Source organism: Balaenoptera musculus, chromosome 1, assembly GCF_009873245.2.
Source record: "Balaenoptera musculus isolate JJ_BM4_2016_0621 chromosome 1, mBalMus1.pri.v3, whole genome shotgun sequence".
NCBI lineage: Eukaryota > Metazoa > Chordata > Mammalia > Artiodactyla > Balaenopteridae > Balaenoptera > Balaenoptera musculus.
Window position 1 is genome coordinate 82,332,340 of NC_045785.1, and position 19,396 is coordinate 82,351,735.

Genomic DNA, 19,396 nt, shown 5'->3' on the forward strand with positions numbered 1-19,396 from the left:
TAACAGAGACAGAGACCGTGTGGTTTGCAAAGCCTAAAATGTTTATTTGACCCTTTATAGAAAACTTTGTCAACCCCTATTTAGATAATCATGTATTTTCCAAGAGATTATATCTGTCTTAAAGATTATATTTAAAGTATTTAAATAATAGTCTATAAAATGCATTTTAGAGAATTTTTGCTTTACTAATAATCTCTTCCTAAGTCTTGATAAAGTTTACATAATTAGTACCTTGAAAAAAAATTAAGTGAAAAGCCTTTTGGGGACTTTAGGCTTTAATTGGTATTTAATTGGAATTTAAAAATTTGTTTTGTTTGTTTTTTTGGTTGTTGTTATGATCTTCAGCATCTTCAAGAGGGACGAAAAGCTCAGCAATACCTTGACATGTGCTGGAAGCAGATGGATAATGTGAGTTATAGTGTTTTCATGTTTAACATAAAATTTTGTAGCATTTAGCTCTAAATGCTCTTATGCTTCATATCTATTTGAGTTTAATATTTCTCAATTTAGTATTATTTATAATTTGACATTGGTGTAAATAGAGAATATGAGACCATTTTGTCTGTTTTCCTTTTTTTTTACATGGTTCTGTACTTGTACCAATTCTATAATCTTCAAATAATTGTAAACATTTAGGAAGATTCTTTTTGACTTTGCCGTTGTTACTATAAAATATTGATAGAGGATAGAAGTAATAAGGAAATATTGATATCTTAGAAGACCATGTGACTGAGACTAAGAAAAACTAGATTCTAGTTCTGCCTTTTCCTTAGCACCTGATTTTTTCTTGACTTCAGTTTTAGCAAATGAAAAATGAAGACAGTGGACTAGATTATAATGAAATGTTTCTTCCAGTTCAGTGATTCTATAATTGAGTGTTTCTAGTACTGGGCTGCTGGTCATAGACTGTCTCACTGTAGGAAATAAAGTACTTTATAGGGCAAAATTATAAAAGCATAATAATTATTTACTTTAAAAACTTTCCAAAGGTACTTATTAATGTGGTTTTTCTTAAATATCCTGGCATACAGTCATTTGAAAACCAAGATGTTTACATGGAACATTTTATCTTTACTTAAAACTTTCTGCCAAATGATGTGCTGTCGTATAAGGTTAATATTCTTTCTTGAACCCTCATGTTAGCAAGCAGTTTACTCTTTCCCTGCATATTTTTATGATGGATACTGTATTCCTTGAAAATTATGCTGAAGGGAGTTTTTCATGTTAATCAATTTAGCTTGTGGTTGTTGGAAAAAGGACAAGTTTGAGATTAAAAAAAAAGTATGCATGTACGTGTACAGTTTTCAGCTTTTTTTCTTTCTTTTTTAAAGACACGGATTAAAAGCTTAGATTAAATTTCTACTATATAACTGTCACTGATGTAAGATTCTAATCACCAGTACTAATTGAGAATTCTTAGGTATATTAATAGTCTGTTTTCATTTTTGTTTTGATTTTCTTTCTAATTGGTTTCAGAAAGACTTCTAGGGAGTGTTTACATTTATTAAATTTTAAATTGCCTTAACTAGCATCCTTAGTATCTGCCACCCAATGAATGTGTATGTATGTGTGTCTTTCATTTGCACAAAATAACAGACTCCTACACTCATGAGTTATTGGTTCCTTTAAAAACTTGAGTTGACACAAATCATTCCTGTTGATATGTGCTGACTTACCTTTAGAACAATTGTTAGTTATTAAGGAAAAGTCATAAGGGTCATAAGAAAGAAGCGTCAAAAAATGTAGGAGAGATTTCTTTAAGGCGTTAACAATATTGTGAAATAAAGGTGAGTTCAGCTCAACTCATGTTTATTGAGTCTGTAACGTATTGAGTCTGGTACAAAAGCAAATATGATATGGTCTTGTTTTTGTGGAGCCTGCAGTCTAGTGAGAAAGAAACACAAATATAATTTCTGTGTAATATGTAGAAATATGTGCAGGATCCCTTTTATAGTCCCATGTCTTCATGTCTAACCAAGAAAATGAAATTGTAAAATTCCTAACATGTTTGCAATAATTGAGAGGATATTTAAAGAACTAGGAGAGAAAGATTGAATTAGTGACAGAGTATTGAACATTGAGAAAAAAACATTTTAAAGACAGTTATTAACCCAGGATAAACAAAATAGGCCCCACTGACATTTAAGTTGAGCGCAGAAGACAGTAGCCTGTGAAGAAGATTTTGAAGGAATGGTCAGAGATTGAGAAGATTGAAGCATCAGAAATGCCAGGTCTATCAGATAGGTGGTTCCAAGTAACAGATCATATGAGTTTATAAGAACAAAGCTCAGAAACAGGTCAGTTCCAGAGTTGGTCAGTAGCTAGCTCAATGATGTCACCAAGGCTGCTTTTTCTGTCTGTCCACGTTGCTGTCTTGACCATGGCCTTTTCCCTCAGGCTTGTCCCTTTATGGTCAACAGTTGATTTAAGCAGCCAAGCACCACATCCTCATTCAGCTGCATGCAGAAGCAGGAGAGAGGGAACATTTCTCTTCTGTTTCCTCTTATCAGGGAAGGAAAGCTTTCCCAGAAAACCCCAGCAGAATTCTTCATGGGTGCCTTTGACAGGATTAGATTATTTGACCATGCCCCAGCTGTGGGAAGGCTGGTAAAGCAAGTTATCAGCTGTTTTCAGCCTCCATACAGGGAGGTGGGCTCTTCTGAGAAAGAATAGGGGAGTAGATGTGGCCGTTGATTAGTCTGCGACACAAAGAATGAAGAAAGGAGAATCTTTTCTGGAGTATATCCCTGTATTGTATAATGATATAATATCTTTCAGGGAAGGAGTATTTTTAATATTACTGTACTCATGATTCTTTTGCTGTTGCAAGGAAATTAGTAGGTAGATTTTTTTCACAAACAATAAGACACTTAATATAAAAGTATTTTTGTATATGAGTTGCCTCAGATTACACCAAAATTAGTAGCTATAGCTGTTCAGTTTGAAAACACAGCTCTGAACTGAGTTTCAGAGAATTAAATGTGGAAATTGAATTTTAATCTTCACAGGAAAGTGACATTCCGTATATTATGTATATTCAGATATATTTATGCTTTGAATAAATTTTACGTATCTCATACTAATCAAAATAGCAAGTACATTTTAAATTTTTTATAAGAAATTTCTGAGTACATTTATTTGATGTAAGTTACAGGTATGTCTGGTTCTAGGTATAAGGCAAACTGAACTAACTCAGACAACTTTTGGCTACAAATACCTAGATATAAAAGCTAAAATATTTTTTATTGTATTTTAAACTCTTAGCATAGCTACCTGAAAGAAAGGGAAATTTCTAACTGCTGGAAACTAAGGGTAAACTAAAAGCCAGAGCAATAGTTGTGTGAGCTGATACAGTGGCATTTGAAAAGTGGTTCTAGAGGTTTTGGGGTATGGTTTACAGGACCTTGCTAAGGGCTTGGGGTTTAGTACTCACACACTGACAAAGTTTAGGTTTTAGCTCTGTATGTTTGGAGAGTTGGAACTGAAATCCCTGTATAAAGTTTGACTCTTTGAAGGACTAAACCTTTAGTGAAAGGTGGCAGGAACTCTGCCCACTGGCCAAGGGAGGTAGAGAAGAACCTTGTCTCTATCTGAAGGTCAAGGAGTAGGAGAAACTTAAACCTTTTGACCTTGTAGTTATGAGGTTTGCACTATCTGAATAGTTTTGTAATCCTCAAGACAAGAAATTGACATTGTAACTGGTTAGGTAAATAGAAAATGTTGACATCCTGTGCTTTCTTCTGAGTAATTCTCAGAATACAGGTAGCAAGGCATATATTTTCCAGACAAGAAGTTGGAAGAGTCTCCTCTGTGGAATTTAATTAGTTTGAGAGGAAAGACTTAAAGATACAGGCACCATGCTTTCTCCAAGGAAACTGCCTGGCCTTATCACTGTAGAGGAAAAGGCCATAATCCAATTAGCTTTTAAAATAAGAGCAGATAGGCAGGTATCCCCAGACGTTTAAAGAAAACATCTAATGTAAACACCAGAGTATGCAGAAAAGTTAGTATGCAGAAAAAAAAGCAACTTTGAAGAAACAGTGACTGTGAAAGGAAATAGAAATTAAAAAGCAAAAACAAGCAAAACCCAGAACTATTATTAACATTTTCATAGGGAATAGAGAAGTTATTACATCCATGAAATAGGAACAAGATACTCTAAAGAAAGGAACGTATAAAGAACAAAAAAGAACTTTATGGTAGCAGAAATGAAAAGCTCGCTAGAAAGAATGAAATTGAAGATATCTCTCAAAGTAGAGCAAAATGACAGAGATTGAAAATATGAGAGAAAATATAAGAGAATTAGAGGGACTCATCCTATAGGTTCATTTTCAAGATAATAAGCATCTTAAAAAAGAGAAAACATAGAAAATGGATAGGCAAAATTAATTCAAGAAGATTTCCCCAGAACAGAAAGACATAAGTTTCCAGATGGAGAGAATTTTCCAGGTGCTCAGCACAGTGGATTCACAGCAAGACATATCTTCATGAAATTTTAGAACAGTTAGGAGAGAGAGAAGATCCTACCAACCTCCAGAGAGAAAAAACAAAACAAAATAAACATATTTTATGCAAAGGATCAGGGATCAGAATAGGATCAGGAAGCCAGAAGACAGTGGAGTAGTACTTTTACATTTCTGAAGAAAGAAGATTTCCTACTCAGAGTTTCATACCTGGACAAATTTTATCAATTAAAATAGATAGAAAGGCATTTTCAGTCATGAGATTTAAACAATTATCTCTTTTAGGAAGCTTCTTTTAGGAAGCTACTGCTGAATGTGTTCTAGCAAAATAGAGAAATGAACCAAGAAAGGGGCAGGTGTGGAACTAGGAAATAGATTCGAATTAAGGGAGAATTGAAAGGAATCCCCAGGAAATGGTGAAGGGAAATCCCAAGGTAACAGTTATTCAGCAGGCCTAGTTTGGTAACCAGTTCAAATTTTAACAGGTTACAAACCTCTGGGTTCTTGATTTCATTAAGAAGATAAAATTGATAGAATTCTGAACATGTTTGAATTAACTGAGGAGAGATGTAAAGAACTGGGGACACTAGGGTTGAATTAGAGAAAAGTACATTGAAAACTAAAGCAAATTATTAAGAAAAAGACATTAACTTCAGGATAAAAAAGTAGGAAAGTAAATATATCACATGCTCAGTTGTGAATAGGTTTTGCAAATTCATAGTAATTTGAATTAAATTAAAAAAATTTTAGAGGCCATTCTGGGCAGATGGTATTCCTGGGACACTTGGAAGAAACAACACAAAACCACTTTGGAGGGATGTTTCCACATTCTAAGCTACATTGGGATTCCATCAAAAAAAAAAAAACAAAGAAAAGAAAAGAAAACAAGCAAACACCAAAACCAATCAACCAAACATATAAAAACCAAACAAAAAACACCAAACAAACTGTCTGACATCTAGAAGTGTTATGCCTCCAGCTTTGTTCTTTTTCCTCAGGATTGCTTTGGCAATTCTGGGTCTTTTATGATTCCATATAAATTTTAGTATTATTTGTTAACTTCTAAATGAGATAAATCTAATTTTATTTTTCAGCATTTTAATTTTTTTTAACAGAGTAAAAAGAAATTTGAAAGAGAATGTAGAGAGGCAGAGAAGGCACAACAGAGTTACGAAAGATTGGATAATGATACTAATGCAACCAAGGCAGATGTTGAAAAGGTAAGAAATAATCCAAACTGACTTTAATATCAAAATATTATTACTTGCATATGGAGAGTAGTTACAATATTTGTGTTGGTATTAGTTTCCTCAAGAGATACACTACATCTAAATCTAAGATACACAAATATTTGCCTACTTTACACATATTGGTCTGAGAAAGTAATTAGAATAAAATTAATATATTAATGTCAACTGCATTTTGAGTGTATAGGAAAGACATAGTTGCTATTAGGAATGAGCTTCTATCCTATTTAAAAATAAGATAGAAAGTCTAAGGTATGTTGATGGGGTATGCACATAGAGGCTGGATAGTGTGCTTCCCAATTATACAGAAGGGAAAACATGATAAAACTGTCAGAAATGTGATATCAACTATTTGTTTATTATTTGATTAATTCAGTCATTCATTTTGGAAAACTGAATTCTCTCTTGTCATTCACTGACTGATTCTGGGCCAGATGTTCTGTAACATTACTGTTGGTAGGATCAGCCCTGTAACTGTTGCTGCTTAGCTTCTCCTTCTCCCCTGCTGTATGCTCTTTATCTTAGGACATTTGACACAGTGATAGTGCTGAAATGTTGGGATTTTGAAAAATAGATGAACCTTACTACATGTTTTTGTATATACAAAGGCCCAACATTACTATATTTTCTCCTTAGAATTTTGTAATTTCCTATAGCATCAGAACAAGAAAAAGCAAGAAGAAAGGAATAATTTATTTTCTACCTTCCATTTTCTTTACCAGTTTTTAAAAAAACCCCAAATCATATACATTTCAGGTTACAGTTACCTTAAAGTTCTTCTAGTATAACTTATGATGACGTTTATCTTGTCTACCCTATTTTTAATAACATATCTCTTATGATATAGTAAGTTCCCTGTTATTGGGAATATAGAGTCTTAAAATAGTCTGTTCATTTTTTTAAAAAAAATTACCATTTCCTTATATTGACCCCACTTGTCTCCCTGTTCAGCTTTAGTTTCCTTGAGGTACTAGAAAAATAACAAATCTATATTTTTCTCAAAATAGGTTTTTAGATATTTGTAGCAGATTCTCTACCCCTAGATGAACTATTGTGTTTCTTCAACTATTGCACATATGAAATACCTTCAAGTTACTTTTCAGATATCTTCAAGTTACTACTTTCCTTTGGATACCATTTAATTAACCAGTATTCTTTGTTACCTCAAATTGGGTATAGTTAAGTCTGAACAGTTCTGAGTTTGATTACCTCCTTTGTTTTGAACACTAAATTTATGTTAATTATACCCTAAATGTATGTCAACTTTTTGGGCAACCACATTGTTTGGCTTGACTCTCATTGAGTTTATGGTTAACTGAAATCCCCATGTCTTTTCACATATGGTATGGTATAAGAATATGTGTCTCAGACAGAACATGTACTGTTGGTCTTTTAAATGTATATGCTACATCTGTATCAATTATTAGATTCGATCCTGCTGTTAAGATTTTTGGATCCTGATTTTGATCATCCACTATATTAATTTCCTTCCAGGCATCATGTCATACACATAATGTGTTATCATTACTTGATAAAAGTGTGGACCACAACACTTGCAAACATCACTATTTTATATATGGGAAACTTCCTTGCTGGTTGACATTGACTCCTTAAGAACTCCGTTGACTTATTATCAAACATCAATTGAATACATAGTTTATGTACTAGGCAAGTTAGGCGAACTCCTTAACTGGACTCTCATTTTTAACTTACTCATTTTGTCTATAAAGATATCTTTAGAGACAGGTTAGACATCTTGAAATCTAAATATAACATGTCTACTAGTTAGTTTCATCTAACTAGTTCAGAATTTTAATGTTTATATCTTCCTTTTTTATTCTTATTTGTTTGCAACCCCTTTAATTATTAGAGAATTAGGAAAACTTTGAGGTTTTACTTTAGATACCAGAGAGTAGAGGAATTCTGTTTTAAGTGACCAGGAAGGGAAGGGAACATAGTTTCAAGTAACTACTTATGAGAGTTTAAAAAAAAAGCAAAAAAAAACAGGTGAAGAGGGAGCAGGCCGACTACTGTATCTTCCTAAAGAAAAGGAAGTCAGTTGCACAAAACCATGAATATACATAACACTATCAAACTGTACACTTAAAAATGATTAAGATGGTAAATTTTATGTTATGTGTATTGTATATTTTGCCACAATTAAAATTTTAAAAAATTTAATGAAATATAAAAAGAAAGAAAGGAAAGGCAGTAGATGTGAAGCCCAGAATATGCCAGGGAAGGTGTCAATTGTTTTAGCTTCTAGCCTTATTCTCTTACATAACCTGCTGGAGCCTTTCTCCCAGGCCTTGGGAACCACAGCCAGTGACTTGGAACATGAGGAGCTTCCCCTGAAAGAACCATTGTGGGTAGGGGATATTTTGGAATCCTTTTATTCCATCATAGTTTGTGAGAGGAGGGAGAAAAGGGAAAGGAGTGAATGAATGTGTACTTATGATCCCAGGTTAGAACTTGAAGTGTATTTTTCTGTAGAAATATTTTGGGCCATGGTGTTTAGTTTTCATAGTACTTATTTATTTTAATTTTCAAGTACCCTGTGGATTAAATGGATTTTTATGGACTTATCTGAGATCTTGACTACCATGTATTTCTGTAGGTCAGTTTGTTTCTGAGTTCAGAAGAACTAACTTGTAGACCTACTGTTAGAAGGTTAGGGATTACAATTGTAAAAACTAGAATTAGAATAATGAAGTGTATTCACAATGTGCTTTTATTGATATAATTTTCAAAGCACTCTCATCTAACATGATTTATAGCTTGGAACACTGAAAAATTTTCAATTCTTATTTTGTTTTTTTCTATTACTTTATAACAATTGAGAAAATTGTTTAGATTCCCCTCCAATAAATCTAGATTTGTGCTGTTTGTATTCTGATATTCTCACCAATGTATCAGTAGATGGTACTAATGTTCTCATTCAAAAAGCATTTCTGTAAGACCTTCCTTGAGTGAACAGAACTATATTCTAAATAAGCATTCCGTAAAGTACCTGTGGATTTGTATAGAGGTAGAAATTATTGTTAAGCATTACATTATCCCCAAATCCCATTTTTACTATTATTTGGTTTCACTGTGGTTCTGAGTTGGATATAACTGGATTATGTTTAAAGAAATGTTTTACTGCTAACTTTGTAACTGTCTAAATTATTCCTGATGCTTTTTTTCTCTTCTGATTAAAAGCTTACTATTTCAAACCATAATGTTGTCATTTATTTAATTAAAGAAATCTGAATTTGTTAAGGAGAAACTTTATTTTAATGGATTATTGTAAGGGAGAGGATTTATTATTGCAGTAAGAGAAAGGGAATATTGCAACAGGGAGACTGGCCATAAGATCTGTAAGCCTCTCCTTTACTTTTAAGTGATATCAGTAGTTAGAAAAAGTCTCGTTTTAGTATAACTTTTAGAAAAGTGAATTAGCTGTGATTTTGTTGCTCGTCTTTTCGTTGGTGATGATTTGGACCAATTTGCCTCTAGGCTAAACAGCAGTTGAATCTACGTACACATATGGCTGACGAAAATAAGAATGAATATGCTGCACAATTACAAAACTTCAATGGAGAACAGCACAAACATTTCTACATAGTGATTCCTCAGATTTACAAGGTAAAATTTAGAGATGTGAAATTAACCTAATTTTAGATACGGAAGAGCTAGTCTTTAAATGTAAAACTTTAAAATTTCAGGCATCAATCAGAATGTTTCTAGATTCACTAGTCATCAAGATTGGTGATAAGAAATTTATGATTATAGATGTGAAAAGTAGATTTTTTCTGACTTTGAAATCACAGATTTTTCTACAGATTTATTAGTAGTATATTACACAGTTCACTAAAACAATGACATTTTCTAGATAAATTTTAATACTACATTATTAAGTATTATGAGATGGGAGAATTCATTGGAATTGTGTATTGTAGTCTGCTCACTTAGAATTTGGATGTAGCTTTTTGATACTATAACAGAATCATTGGCATTAGTCCAGATGGCAGAAATAAATCTTAAGAAATGCATTTGCTAGCCTGGTTTTTGCCTGCTTATCTTCCTAGCTGCCAGATCATAAATGTAATTCAGGCTTATAAATCCCATCCATCATCATTTGATGATACTAATTGCCAAACGGCCCTCAGGTGAAGACCCCGGAGGTTAAATTATGTTACCGCCTATTCTAGAAAGAAGAGAAATTAGAGAAAAGGGATTTAGTGAAACAGTGTTGAGAACAGTAGTACCTGGGAGAGCAGAGCTTTTGTGAAAAGAGTGTCAGTCCAAATACACCTTTTTTTTCTTGGAAGCAAGTTACAAGTACAAAGGAAGCATAGTGAGAGGTGGTGGACTAGAGAGGGTATCAGATTTCAGTCATTTAATCCAGAGCGTCTGTCAGCCTGTCCTCACTCTGTGGTGCTTTTCTAAACTTACTAGCTATGCCTTCGTATTCTGGGGAGACCTTAACTTGGAGATCCACTGCTCTTCTGTGTTTTGGGGCTTGATCCTTTTGTTTGTGCTTTGCTATGGAGCAGTCTTGCCACTTTGTGATGCTGGGCGCAGTTCTTTTGTGAAAATGCAGGTCTCAAAATAAATTCCCAGGCTTTGGGAAGTAAAGAGGAAAAAAGTAGTATGAAGGCTTTGGGAGCTAGGGGACTTGAGCAGTGTAGTTGCTTCCTACGAGAAAGAAAGGTCACTGTTGACAAATAAGAAGTGTCAAAAAATGCCTTTAAGTTATTTGGCATAATTGTGTCCTGGCATAATTCTTAGTGGCATGTGCCAATGAATTTTTGAATTGTAGGGATTCCATACATGTATCACTTTGACCTTGTGGCCTCTTGTTTTTCCTCTTGTGTCTCCAACCTTTCGATAGTCACTTTGAGCTGTAGAATGTGGTAGGTTTGGGTACCCATTGGTATGCGGTCAAGTGTGGATTCTTGGTCCATTCAGATCTTACCAAAATGTTCTGAACTAACTTAAGGGTTTAGAATGCTCACACTTGTATACATTTTATGCCAGTTGCTTAAAAAGGAAAAAAAATGTGTCAAAATTCTGTGTTAAAATGAAACTTTTCCTAGAAGCATAAACAACAATAACTGCTCTGACTGAAGAATGAAAGGTGGAGGTTGTATGAGGCAGAGAGCTGGTAGACTGTAGGGGGTCCCTTAGAAGTCTTGAAAACTGTTGTCACCTGGTTTTAGGATATACTAAAAGCCTTGTTTTTTTTTGTTTTTTTTTTTTGCTACTTCACAGGCCTCAAGTTTTAAGTACTTTAAGTCTGTAGCACTTGTTAAAAGGTATTTACAACAGTGTAAATGTTAGGGTAGAATCTTTGTGGGTTTTTTTTTTTTTGGAAGGGGGCTGCTTCAGAATGAAAAGCAAATTCAGTTTTCCTTTTTTTTTAAAATTCCTAATTAGCAACTACAAGAAATGGATGAACGAAGGACTATTAAACTCAGTGAGTGTTACAGAGGATTTGCAGACTCAGAACGCAAAGTTATTCCTATCATTTCAAAGTGTTTGGAAGGAATGATTCTTGCAGCAAAATCAGTTGACGAAAGAAGAGTAAGTGTTTTATAATTAATTTGAATAATATATTTGGTTTAAGTTAGTGAAATGAATTGGGAAAGGGGGGAAGTAATTGATGGTTAGTTGATTTTAAGTTATATTCTGTAGAAGTAACTTATTGCCAGACTCCTTTGGGCTGTAAGGATCATTCTAAACACTAAAATTCTAATTGTTTAAAAGGAAAGAGTTCTAATGCTTCTCTTTCCTTTCCCCACTAATTTTTCAGTTCTACTCCAAGAGTATAACTAACCTATGAACTGTATGTTACAAACTGTATGATACTGTTAGTCTAGTGAAAGTTTAAAGAAGGAAATGGTCAGATCTAGAGTTGTAAGAGTTGCTTGTAACCACAGGAGTTGGCATTTGAGCTGCATTTTGAAGCTGGAGTAGTGTATGGAATGATGGCTCATGAGAAAAGAAGGAGGGCATTATGAGTAGAAGGTACTGCCTTCAAGAAGCCCTGCTCCTCTTGAAGAAATAAATCTAATCACATTATATCTTGATTAAGGTCTAGAAAAGGTCTTGTACCTGGTCATTTTTCAGTAAATGTTGATTTAGTGACTGAGAAGCTAAGGTTAACAGAAAAAGAGGATATGAGGGAAAAGGAAGAGAAGAGAACCAGTGTTTGGGGAGTGCCAAATATGTACTACGTATTTTAGTCTTCACAGCAAGTTGGTTTTATATGAGTGAAGGTCTTTCTTGTAACAGAATTCTGACTTAAATTTAAGAAAGGAAAGAAGATTTTGGGGTTCTTTGGGAATTCAAACATACATTTATATTTTGGTATAGCTGCATCCAAGGTTACAAATTATAGTTAGGTCCTCCTCCTCTCTCCCTCTTCTTACCCTTTAGCAGATGATTGGTGGGGGTGGCATTAGTGACAAAAAAAAAGTAAGGTATGACCTAAGGATGACTTTTGACTAAATGGTAGGCAAAATGTACTACCAACAGAAATAGGGAATAAAAGAGGAGAGGTGGTTAGGGTAGGGGTCGGGGAGGAGTTTGTAGAGATAAAGTATTCTGTTTGCAAATAATGAGTTTAAGGTGTCAGTAGAACATTCAGATAGAGGTATGTATGTCCAAAATCAATATATAATACTTACGTGAGTTTTAAAGTTTTGGGTAAATGGTGCTAAACTTTATTTCAGAGTTACTTTTTGCACTCAGTATTGTTTGTGAGATCTTTTTTCATTGCTCTGTTAACATTCCCTCGTATGTCTTTAATATATTTTATTTATCCTTTCCCCTGTTGCGTGAATGAAAGCCTTTCTACTTGTCTCTTACCCTCTTTTACAATTAGATGCCCTTTCCTCTGTTCCATAGGTCACCTTCTTTGGAGACATCCTGTAAAACAGAAAACCCTTTTCCTTTAAAACTTAGAATTTCTACTTGAGAATAACCATGGAGTGAAAACATCCATGAATATTACAAATTAATAAAGTAGTAATTTGTTTGTAAATTATTTTTCTATAGGAATTAAAATATTTATGGTTTATTACATATTCACAGGAAGAAATTATTCACTTTAAATCTTTAATAAGTATTGTAGAATTATTTCTTTAAATTTTTATTTGTTGTTTTCTAACACAGATTAAGGTTTTTGAAAGCTAATATGGTATCATAAGCAAATGAAATGGTTTAAAAAAAACATGTTTCTTGTGTATAGGACTCTCAGATGGTAGTAGACTCCTTTAAGTCCGGATTTGAACCTCCAGGAGACTTTCCATTTGAAGATTACAGTCAGCATATTTATAGAACCATTTCTGATGGGACTATCAGTGCATCCAAACAGGAAAGTGGGAAGGTGGATGCCAAAACCACAGTAGGAAAGGCCAAGGGCAAGTTGTGGCTCTTTGGAAAGAAGCCAAAGGTAAAAGTCATAAAATTCCTCTATGCTAATAATTTTGTTTTAGTTTGTCATTTAAAATGATGTAGGTATTGAATGGTTAATGGTTTACTATTAATAGAGAATAAATATTTTGATTTGAATGATTCAATTAACTTTTCACTTAGTAGAAACATAGAATTTTGTACCTTAATAGTAAAAATTATTTTTGGATTTAACATTTGACTGCCATATAAAAATGAGTAAAAATATTAAATAATTTGTTAACATCCCTTAAATTATATGCTTTTGAAATTTCATTTGTATGTAGTTTCAGTTCAAATTTTTTCAGAATCATTATGATCTGACTCTAAGATCACAAAAATTGCAGTTCTCAGTTGGAATGAACGATTGACCACAGCAATAATAAAATGTCAGATTAGGTTTTATAGATCATACTAATAAGGTTATTTTTATCATCCGTGTGAATATTTAATGGGAAGGGCTCAATGCGTGTGTTATTTGAAGTTTAAAAAAAACTCTAGTTTACTAAGAGAATCTCTCTTAACCTCCTGTTGAAACCCATCTTTTGATGTGCTGTTTATTTTAGATAGATAAATTTAGCTCAGCAGGTGAGCAAATGGAATAGATGCGTGCTTAATCTTCTTATCAATTTAATGACTATAAAGTGTCATAATCAGTAGGAGAATAGATATGTACTTTTAATCTGATGTTCTGTATTTATTAAAGTATACATGATTATTTTAATTCATTTTTCTGATCTTGACATAGGAATGTAGATAAAATTTAACTCATTATAATATACCTGTAAATATCTTTAAAAGCACAATTATAATTAACTCAAGCTTTATTCATGCTTTTCATAATGTTGTCCCATTGAGAAGTTGAGAGGTGAGACTTTTTTTAAAGTCAGATAAGAGTAGCTAGGAGAGCTTAGAAAAACAAGGAATACTGAAATTTTTTTAAAAAAAGAGGTGCAACAGGGATGAAATAGAAACAGTTTTGAGAGGAAAGCCACAACGTAATGAAATTATTTTGCCTATTTATGATAATCAGTTACAATTTTAATATTTTATTTTAATAGACATTGACTATTTAGATAACTTTAACTGTAGCTGCTGCCTTTATCTCTGACAAGTATTATAGGTTAAGTATAACTAACTAGGTGGTGCTAATATTCTAGAAATCAGAAGAGAATTTTTTTGTCTAGGTCATATTGCTCTCTCTAACCTTATAATTTGTATACTCTATATTTTCAGTCTCTCAGCTCTAAAAAAGTGATGAAGTGGTACATTTTTAAAAGTAAATTTGACTTTTTAAAATGACAGTTTTGGCAAAGCTATGTTAACTTTCTTATAATATTTTTATAGAAAACTTTATTTGAGATATATTTTGTAAAAAGTATGTTGCCAAAAATAGAATTTTCATTTAGGAAAAAAAGCTATGCACATTTGGCTTATTGATTCCTTTCTTTATTTCCATATTAGCCACAGTCCCCACCCTTAACCCCTACTAGTTTATTCACATCCAGTACTCCTAATGGGTCCCAGTTTCTCACATTCTCCATTGAGCCCGTGCATTATTGTATGAATGAAATAAAAACAGGGAAGCCCAGAATTCCTTCTTTCAGAAGTCTCAAAAGAGGGGTAAGTTTAATAATGGGTTAAAATGCATGATGGCCTATTGTGTGTGTAGTGTGGCTTTTAATACTCTCCACCCTCATTATAAGGCTCTCTCCTATATATATGTAGTTTAAAACATGACAGAATTAAGTATAGCTGCCCTCAAGTTAAAAACAACTCCTCTTTATAACATTTGAAATGCTCACCCATAAAAGAATGGTATTATAAAGAGGGTGCTGGGTACAATCATATTAGCTATTTTTTTTGTTGTTGTTGTTTATGTGAAGTCATATGTCCGCCATTGTCTTGTAATGTATTTACATTTTTAAGACTTTCAGTAATTTGTCACTGGAGTTACTCATGTAATAATTTGTCACCTAATGATGACCTCTGCGAATTTATAAAGTATTATTTTGTTGGCCAAAAGAATCAAGTTCTATTTTAATTTTAATTGCCCTACTTTCAGAAGCATAAAACACAATTTCCAATAGTTAAATAAAAAATCAAAGATAGGCATGTTAAATATCAAGATTGTAGATCAATTAAGATAATATATTAGAAAATACTTTGTAAGTTGTAAAGCCTATAAAAATACTAGATATTATTGAATAATGGTTATATGGAATTTGTATTGAGTAATTGTTACAGGAAGTATTTTTTACCAAATATTTCCTTTTCTTTTTCAATAGGCTAGCCTTTGGCATTTACTTAAAACTAAAGGTACTCTGCAAATGAAAAGTTTTAGAATAGTAAAAAGCAAATATTAAACTGTTTCTTAGCAACAACTGTTACACTACTGATAAATTAGCGTTACTTCATTATGTTAGGCTAATTTCTTTTATGATCTGATTTTAAGGCCGTGTTTGTAATATTCATAGCTCATAATTTAGATACATTTATGAGATTTGTATGAGCATTTGTTTGGACATATAAAAAACATAGGTGTGATAACCCACCGATGAGAACTCAGAGTCTATTAGTGTCATAAGAACTCTAATCATTAACAGCAATACACTCACTCTTGGACTCACTCTTCCTTGCAATCCCTCTCTCTTCCTTCCCTTTTCCTGCTTCTCCTCCCTTCCTCTCGCCCTTTGTTCCTTCTCTCCCTTTCATTTCTTTCTTCTTTTTCCTTCTCTGTCTAGCCTGCGTGTTTCTCACTGTTTGTAGCCCTATCTTCAAATTGCTTTAGTTGGGTTTCTCTTCTGGCCACATGTGGACAAGATATGTTAATTTAGGTCAAGATTACATTATTATTTACATTTCCATTGAAACAGTATGACAAACAGTTGGTATCAGTAATGCAACAGAAATATCCTAGTGTATTATGTTCTTCTGGGGACTTCCTTTTTTCCTATAATGACATGAACTTCTTTGTGTCTACCTTTCCTAATTCTGTATATGAATGATATTATAGGTTAATTTCATGACATTTTGTAAAGTCCCTGTGAATGAGTCTGTATTATACCTACAAGCACCATAGGTGCCTGTTATCACTTTTCAAAGCTCTTATCACTTGTTTAAAAGACTTTAAGAAGTCATACTTGGGATTTCTATTGCCTGAACTATGAGAGTAGAATTAATTCCCATCTTTCTTCTCTTTGATGACTTAGACTTCATTAAATATTATGCTTTTGCATAAATCATGAGAAATTACAAATAGTAATTTCTAGTAGCCATATTTTTGTAATCACGTATGTGTCCTACATATCGAGTCTACCAGGCCCAGTTACAGTACCCTACACAGTATAGTCACAGGGATATGAAGTAAATACAATTCTTTGAAAAAAGTTTAGGCAGTTAGAACTGTGAGCCCTGGAGAGAGAAGCTTAAATATGTGCCATCTTCATTGTTATTGAATAAATCTATAGGTAGAATTATATAACCGTAGAACTTAAAAGTATCTGCGGGGTCATTATTTATCGTATTTCCACATATTGCTTTAATTTAAAATATTAGTACATTTGGCGGGGGGGTGGGGGGCTAGTTCCAGAAGGCCAAAATGGTCCCACTTTTATTATTAGTTATCATGCCAAAGAAAAAAGCAGTATGCATGATGGAAAATATGACAGACAAACCAACTAGAGATTGGAGAATAGAGCAGGAAGTAAAGTTTATTACCTTGGCATTGAGAAGTTTCTTTCTATTTTGATTGGTATTTGGTAGTTTACTAGATACTATTTCAAAATTATGTTTTCTTCCACTTAAGAATTTTCTCAATATAGAAAAAGAAGAAAAGCTTTAAGAAGCCAGTTTATGTGTTTTTACATGGATTTCCATGTAAGTCCATTAAACTTAAAAAGTCTTAAGGTTTCGTAAAGCTGATGAGTTGTACCATTCAAAGCAGAAACTCTTGTTTTGAGTTATATTTGTTACATCATTTTTCCTAAGTACCTGCTTTTGGCTTTTCTAAAAATTTATAATTTCTTTTTCTTTCATTCTTAAGAAAACCTGTTGTATATAGTTTGCAGTATCTTTAAGGATATGAGAAATGTTGTATTGGACCAGTGTTTTTGAATTTGATGGTGGTACTGGTAGACTTTCTCTGAGGGACGAGGGTTTATAATTTCCTTCTGTGACATCAAGATCTAACCTTAAATAGATATATGGTGCACACCCAAACTTAACTACTTAATAAAAAAATGAATAATTTTTACTCTATAACTACTTCATTGGAGCTTACTGGGTACTCCTTTTTTTTTTTTTAGAAGTATATTTATCAAGTATCAAGTCCATGTTTTCTGTTTAAATTATTCATGATGTTATAGACTTCTAGAGTCATTTTTGTAAGCTTTTATTTATCCAGAATACAGCTCTCAGGATTTTCCTATCTTTAAATTAAATACACATAATAATTTGAATTGCCTGACTGATTTCCTTTTTAGGTCCCTTATGTATTTATTAAGATATAGTGGGTATGTGAAATTTTCTAGTTATAGGGATATGAAAATTGCATATGAGAATATAGTATTTCTCTATTGAACATGAATTGCTTAAAAAAAAGACAAAATTTATTTCTAATATTTTACAAAGAACTTGAGTTTTTAATATCCCCAAATCTAAGGTTAATGAACTGTGAATTTATTTTCTAATTGATAGTAAAACTAGGTTAGCTAAAAACTGAAGCATTTGATATTTCAGTTATAATTATATTATTGTTTTCTCTAAAACTATTAATATAGAAACTGAAAAAATAATTTGTATCACTTAGAAATTTAGCTGGTGGAGATTATCATAAAAGATAAATTCAGATGCTTTGCCTATTTTGTTTCTTATCATCTATATGATTTTGTTTTAATAATATGTATAGAAGACCATAAATACCTTTTTAAAATTTAAACCTTCCAATCTTCTTACCAGGAATTTTGTCATAGCAAAATAAGTTGTGGTTTTTGTCCCCTGAAACTACTGACAGTCTAAAGAATGTTAAGCTTAATTTGGAAAGATAATGGATAGCGTATGTCATCTTTTCTTATCATCGTAACCATTAATATATATGGCCAGTTCATCAGAGATAAAGGGTAGATATTTTTGTCAACTATTTGTTAAAATCTATATTTTTTATGTGAAATTCTACCTGACATCCTCCATATTCTCTAAAACATCATGACTTAGAAAATAGGGACAAGTAAAAATTTTAGAGGCCGCTAAACAAATGAAATGGATATGAAGATGAACTTTGCAAAGCTCTACTGAGTATTATGGGTCACAACGTGTGTGTGAGTGTGTTTGTGTGCACGCATGTGCATGTATACACGTGTGTTTAGTGTGGATGGCAGACAAATGCAGTGCCAGTTGCAGAATCCTGGTAACTCATAGAACGTGGGTGATATATAAATACGCATATATATATTCACAATATGAGAGGACTCTGTGCTATGTCATGTCACATTTTCAGAAAGAATAAATTTTAACCAGTTTTCTAAAAATTGAAGTTATGTATTTTTAGTGTTGCTTTTCGAGCACATGGATTTCAGAATGAAAACTGAAAAATGGAAGCTATATCTTCAAAGCAAAATTCAACCCATGTGTTTGTGTCCATTAGCAAATATGTATGGGAAACTTGAATCTGGGTGACTCATTATTATTTTGATAATAGTGTGTTTTTTAATGTGTCCGTACATTAAAAATAGCACCTTAAAACTAAAGTGGAAATGTTACCCTTACTGACCCATGGTATATTTAAATTCAAAACAGTATTTTGAAGTATAATAATTCAGATAATGGTGTTTTGTTTAATGCATTGGGAAAAGTATTCCATTCTTTAATACTACATATGATATTTCTTTAAAATGGCTAATATTAAATCTTTTATATTCACCTTTTCAAATATTAGTATTTTGAGAGTGAAGAGCTATGTAAGTGAAATCCATTTATGTAAAAATTGTTTTTTAAAGAAGAAAATACATGTTTACTGATAGAATGATTACTATTTACTTTTGAGTTTCAGTTGCACTTGGAAAATATCTGCCCATTATCATCAGTGTATGTATTTTTTTGCAAGTAATTTACTTTCCCAAAAGTGTGGTTAAAATTGTTTTTCTGGCATAATTGTTTGGATTGTGAAATGTACATGATTTATTTTAATATTGTAAAAACAAGTATAAGTTATTGCATCTTCTGTATTATGGTTTCATGTGAATAATA

At 32.5% G+C, this 19,396-nt stretch overlaps 1 protein-coding gene across 3 annotated transcripts in view; it reads left to right on the forward strand.

The window, feature by feature from the left end:
* FNBP1L (formin binding protein 1 like) overlaps nt 1–19,396 on the forward strand; it is a 120,503-nt gene that overhangs the window by 87,810 nt on the left and 13,297 nt on the right. For 2 of the 3 annotated variants that reach the window (XM_036863675.1, XM_036863667.1), the window contains exons 5-9: nt 346–408; nt 5,579–5,683; nt 9,209–9,337; nt 11,132–11,278; nt 12,948–13,151. In XM_036863675.1, coding sequence (XP_036719570.1) covers nt 346–408; nt 5,579–5,683; nt 9,209–9,337; nt 11,132–11,278; nt 12,948–13,151 — 648 coding nt within the window. Of the gene's footprint in view, nt 1–345; nt 409–5,578; nt 5,684–9,208; nt 9,338–11,131; nt 11,279–12,947; nt 13,152–14,614; nt 14,774–19,396 lie in introns of all 3 variants that reach the window. The other variant, XM_036863681.1, reaches the window with a different exon arrangement.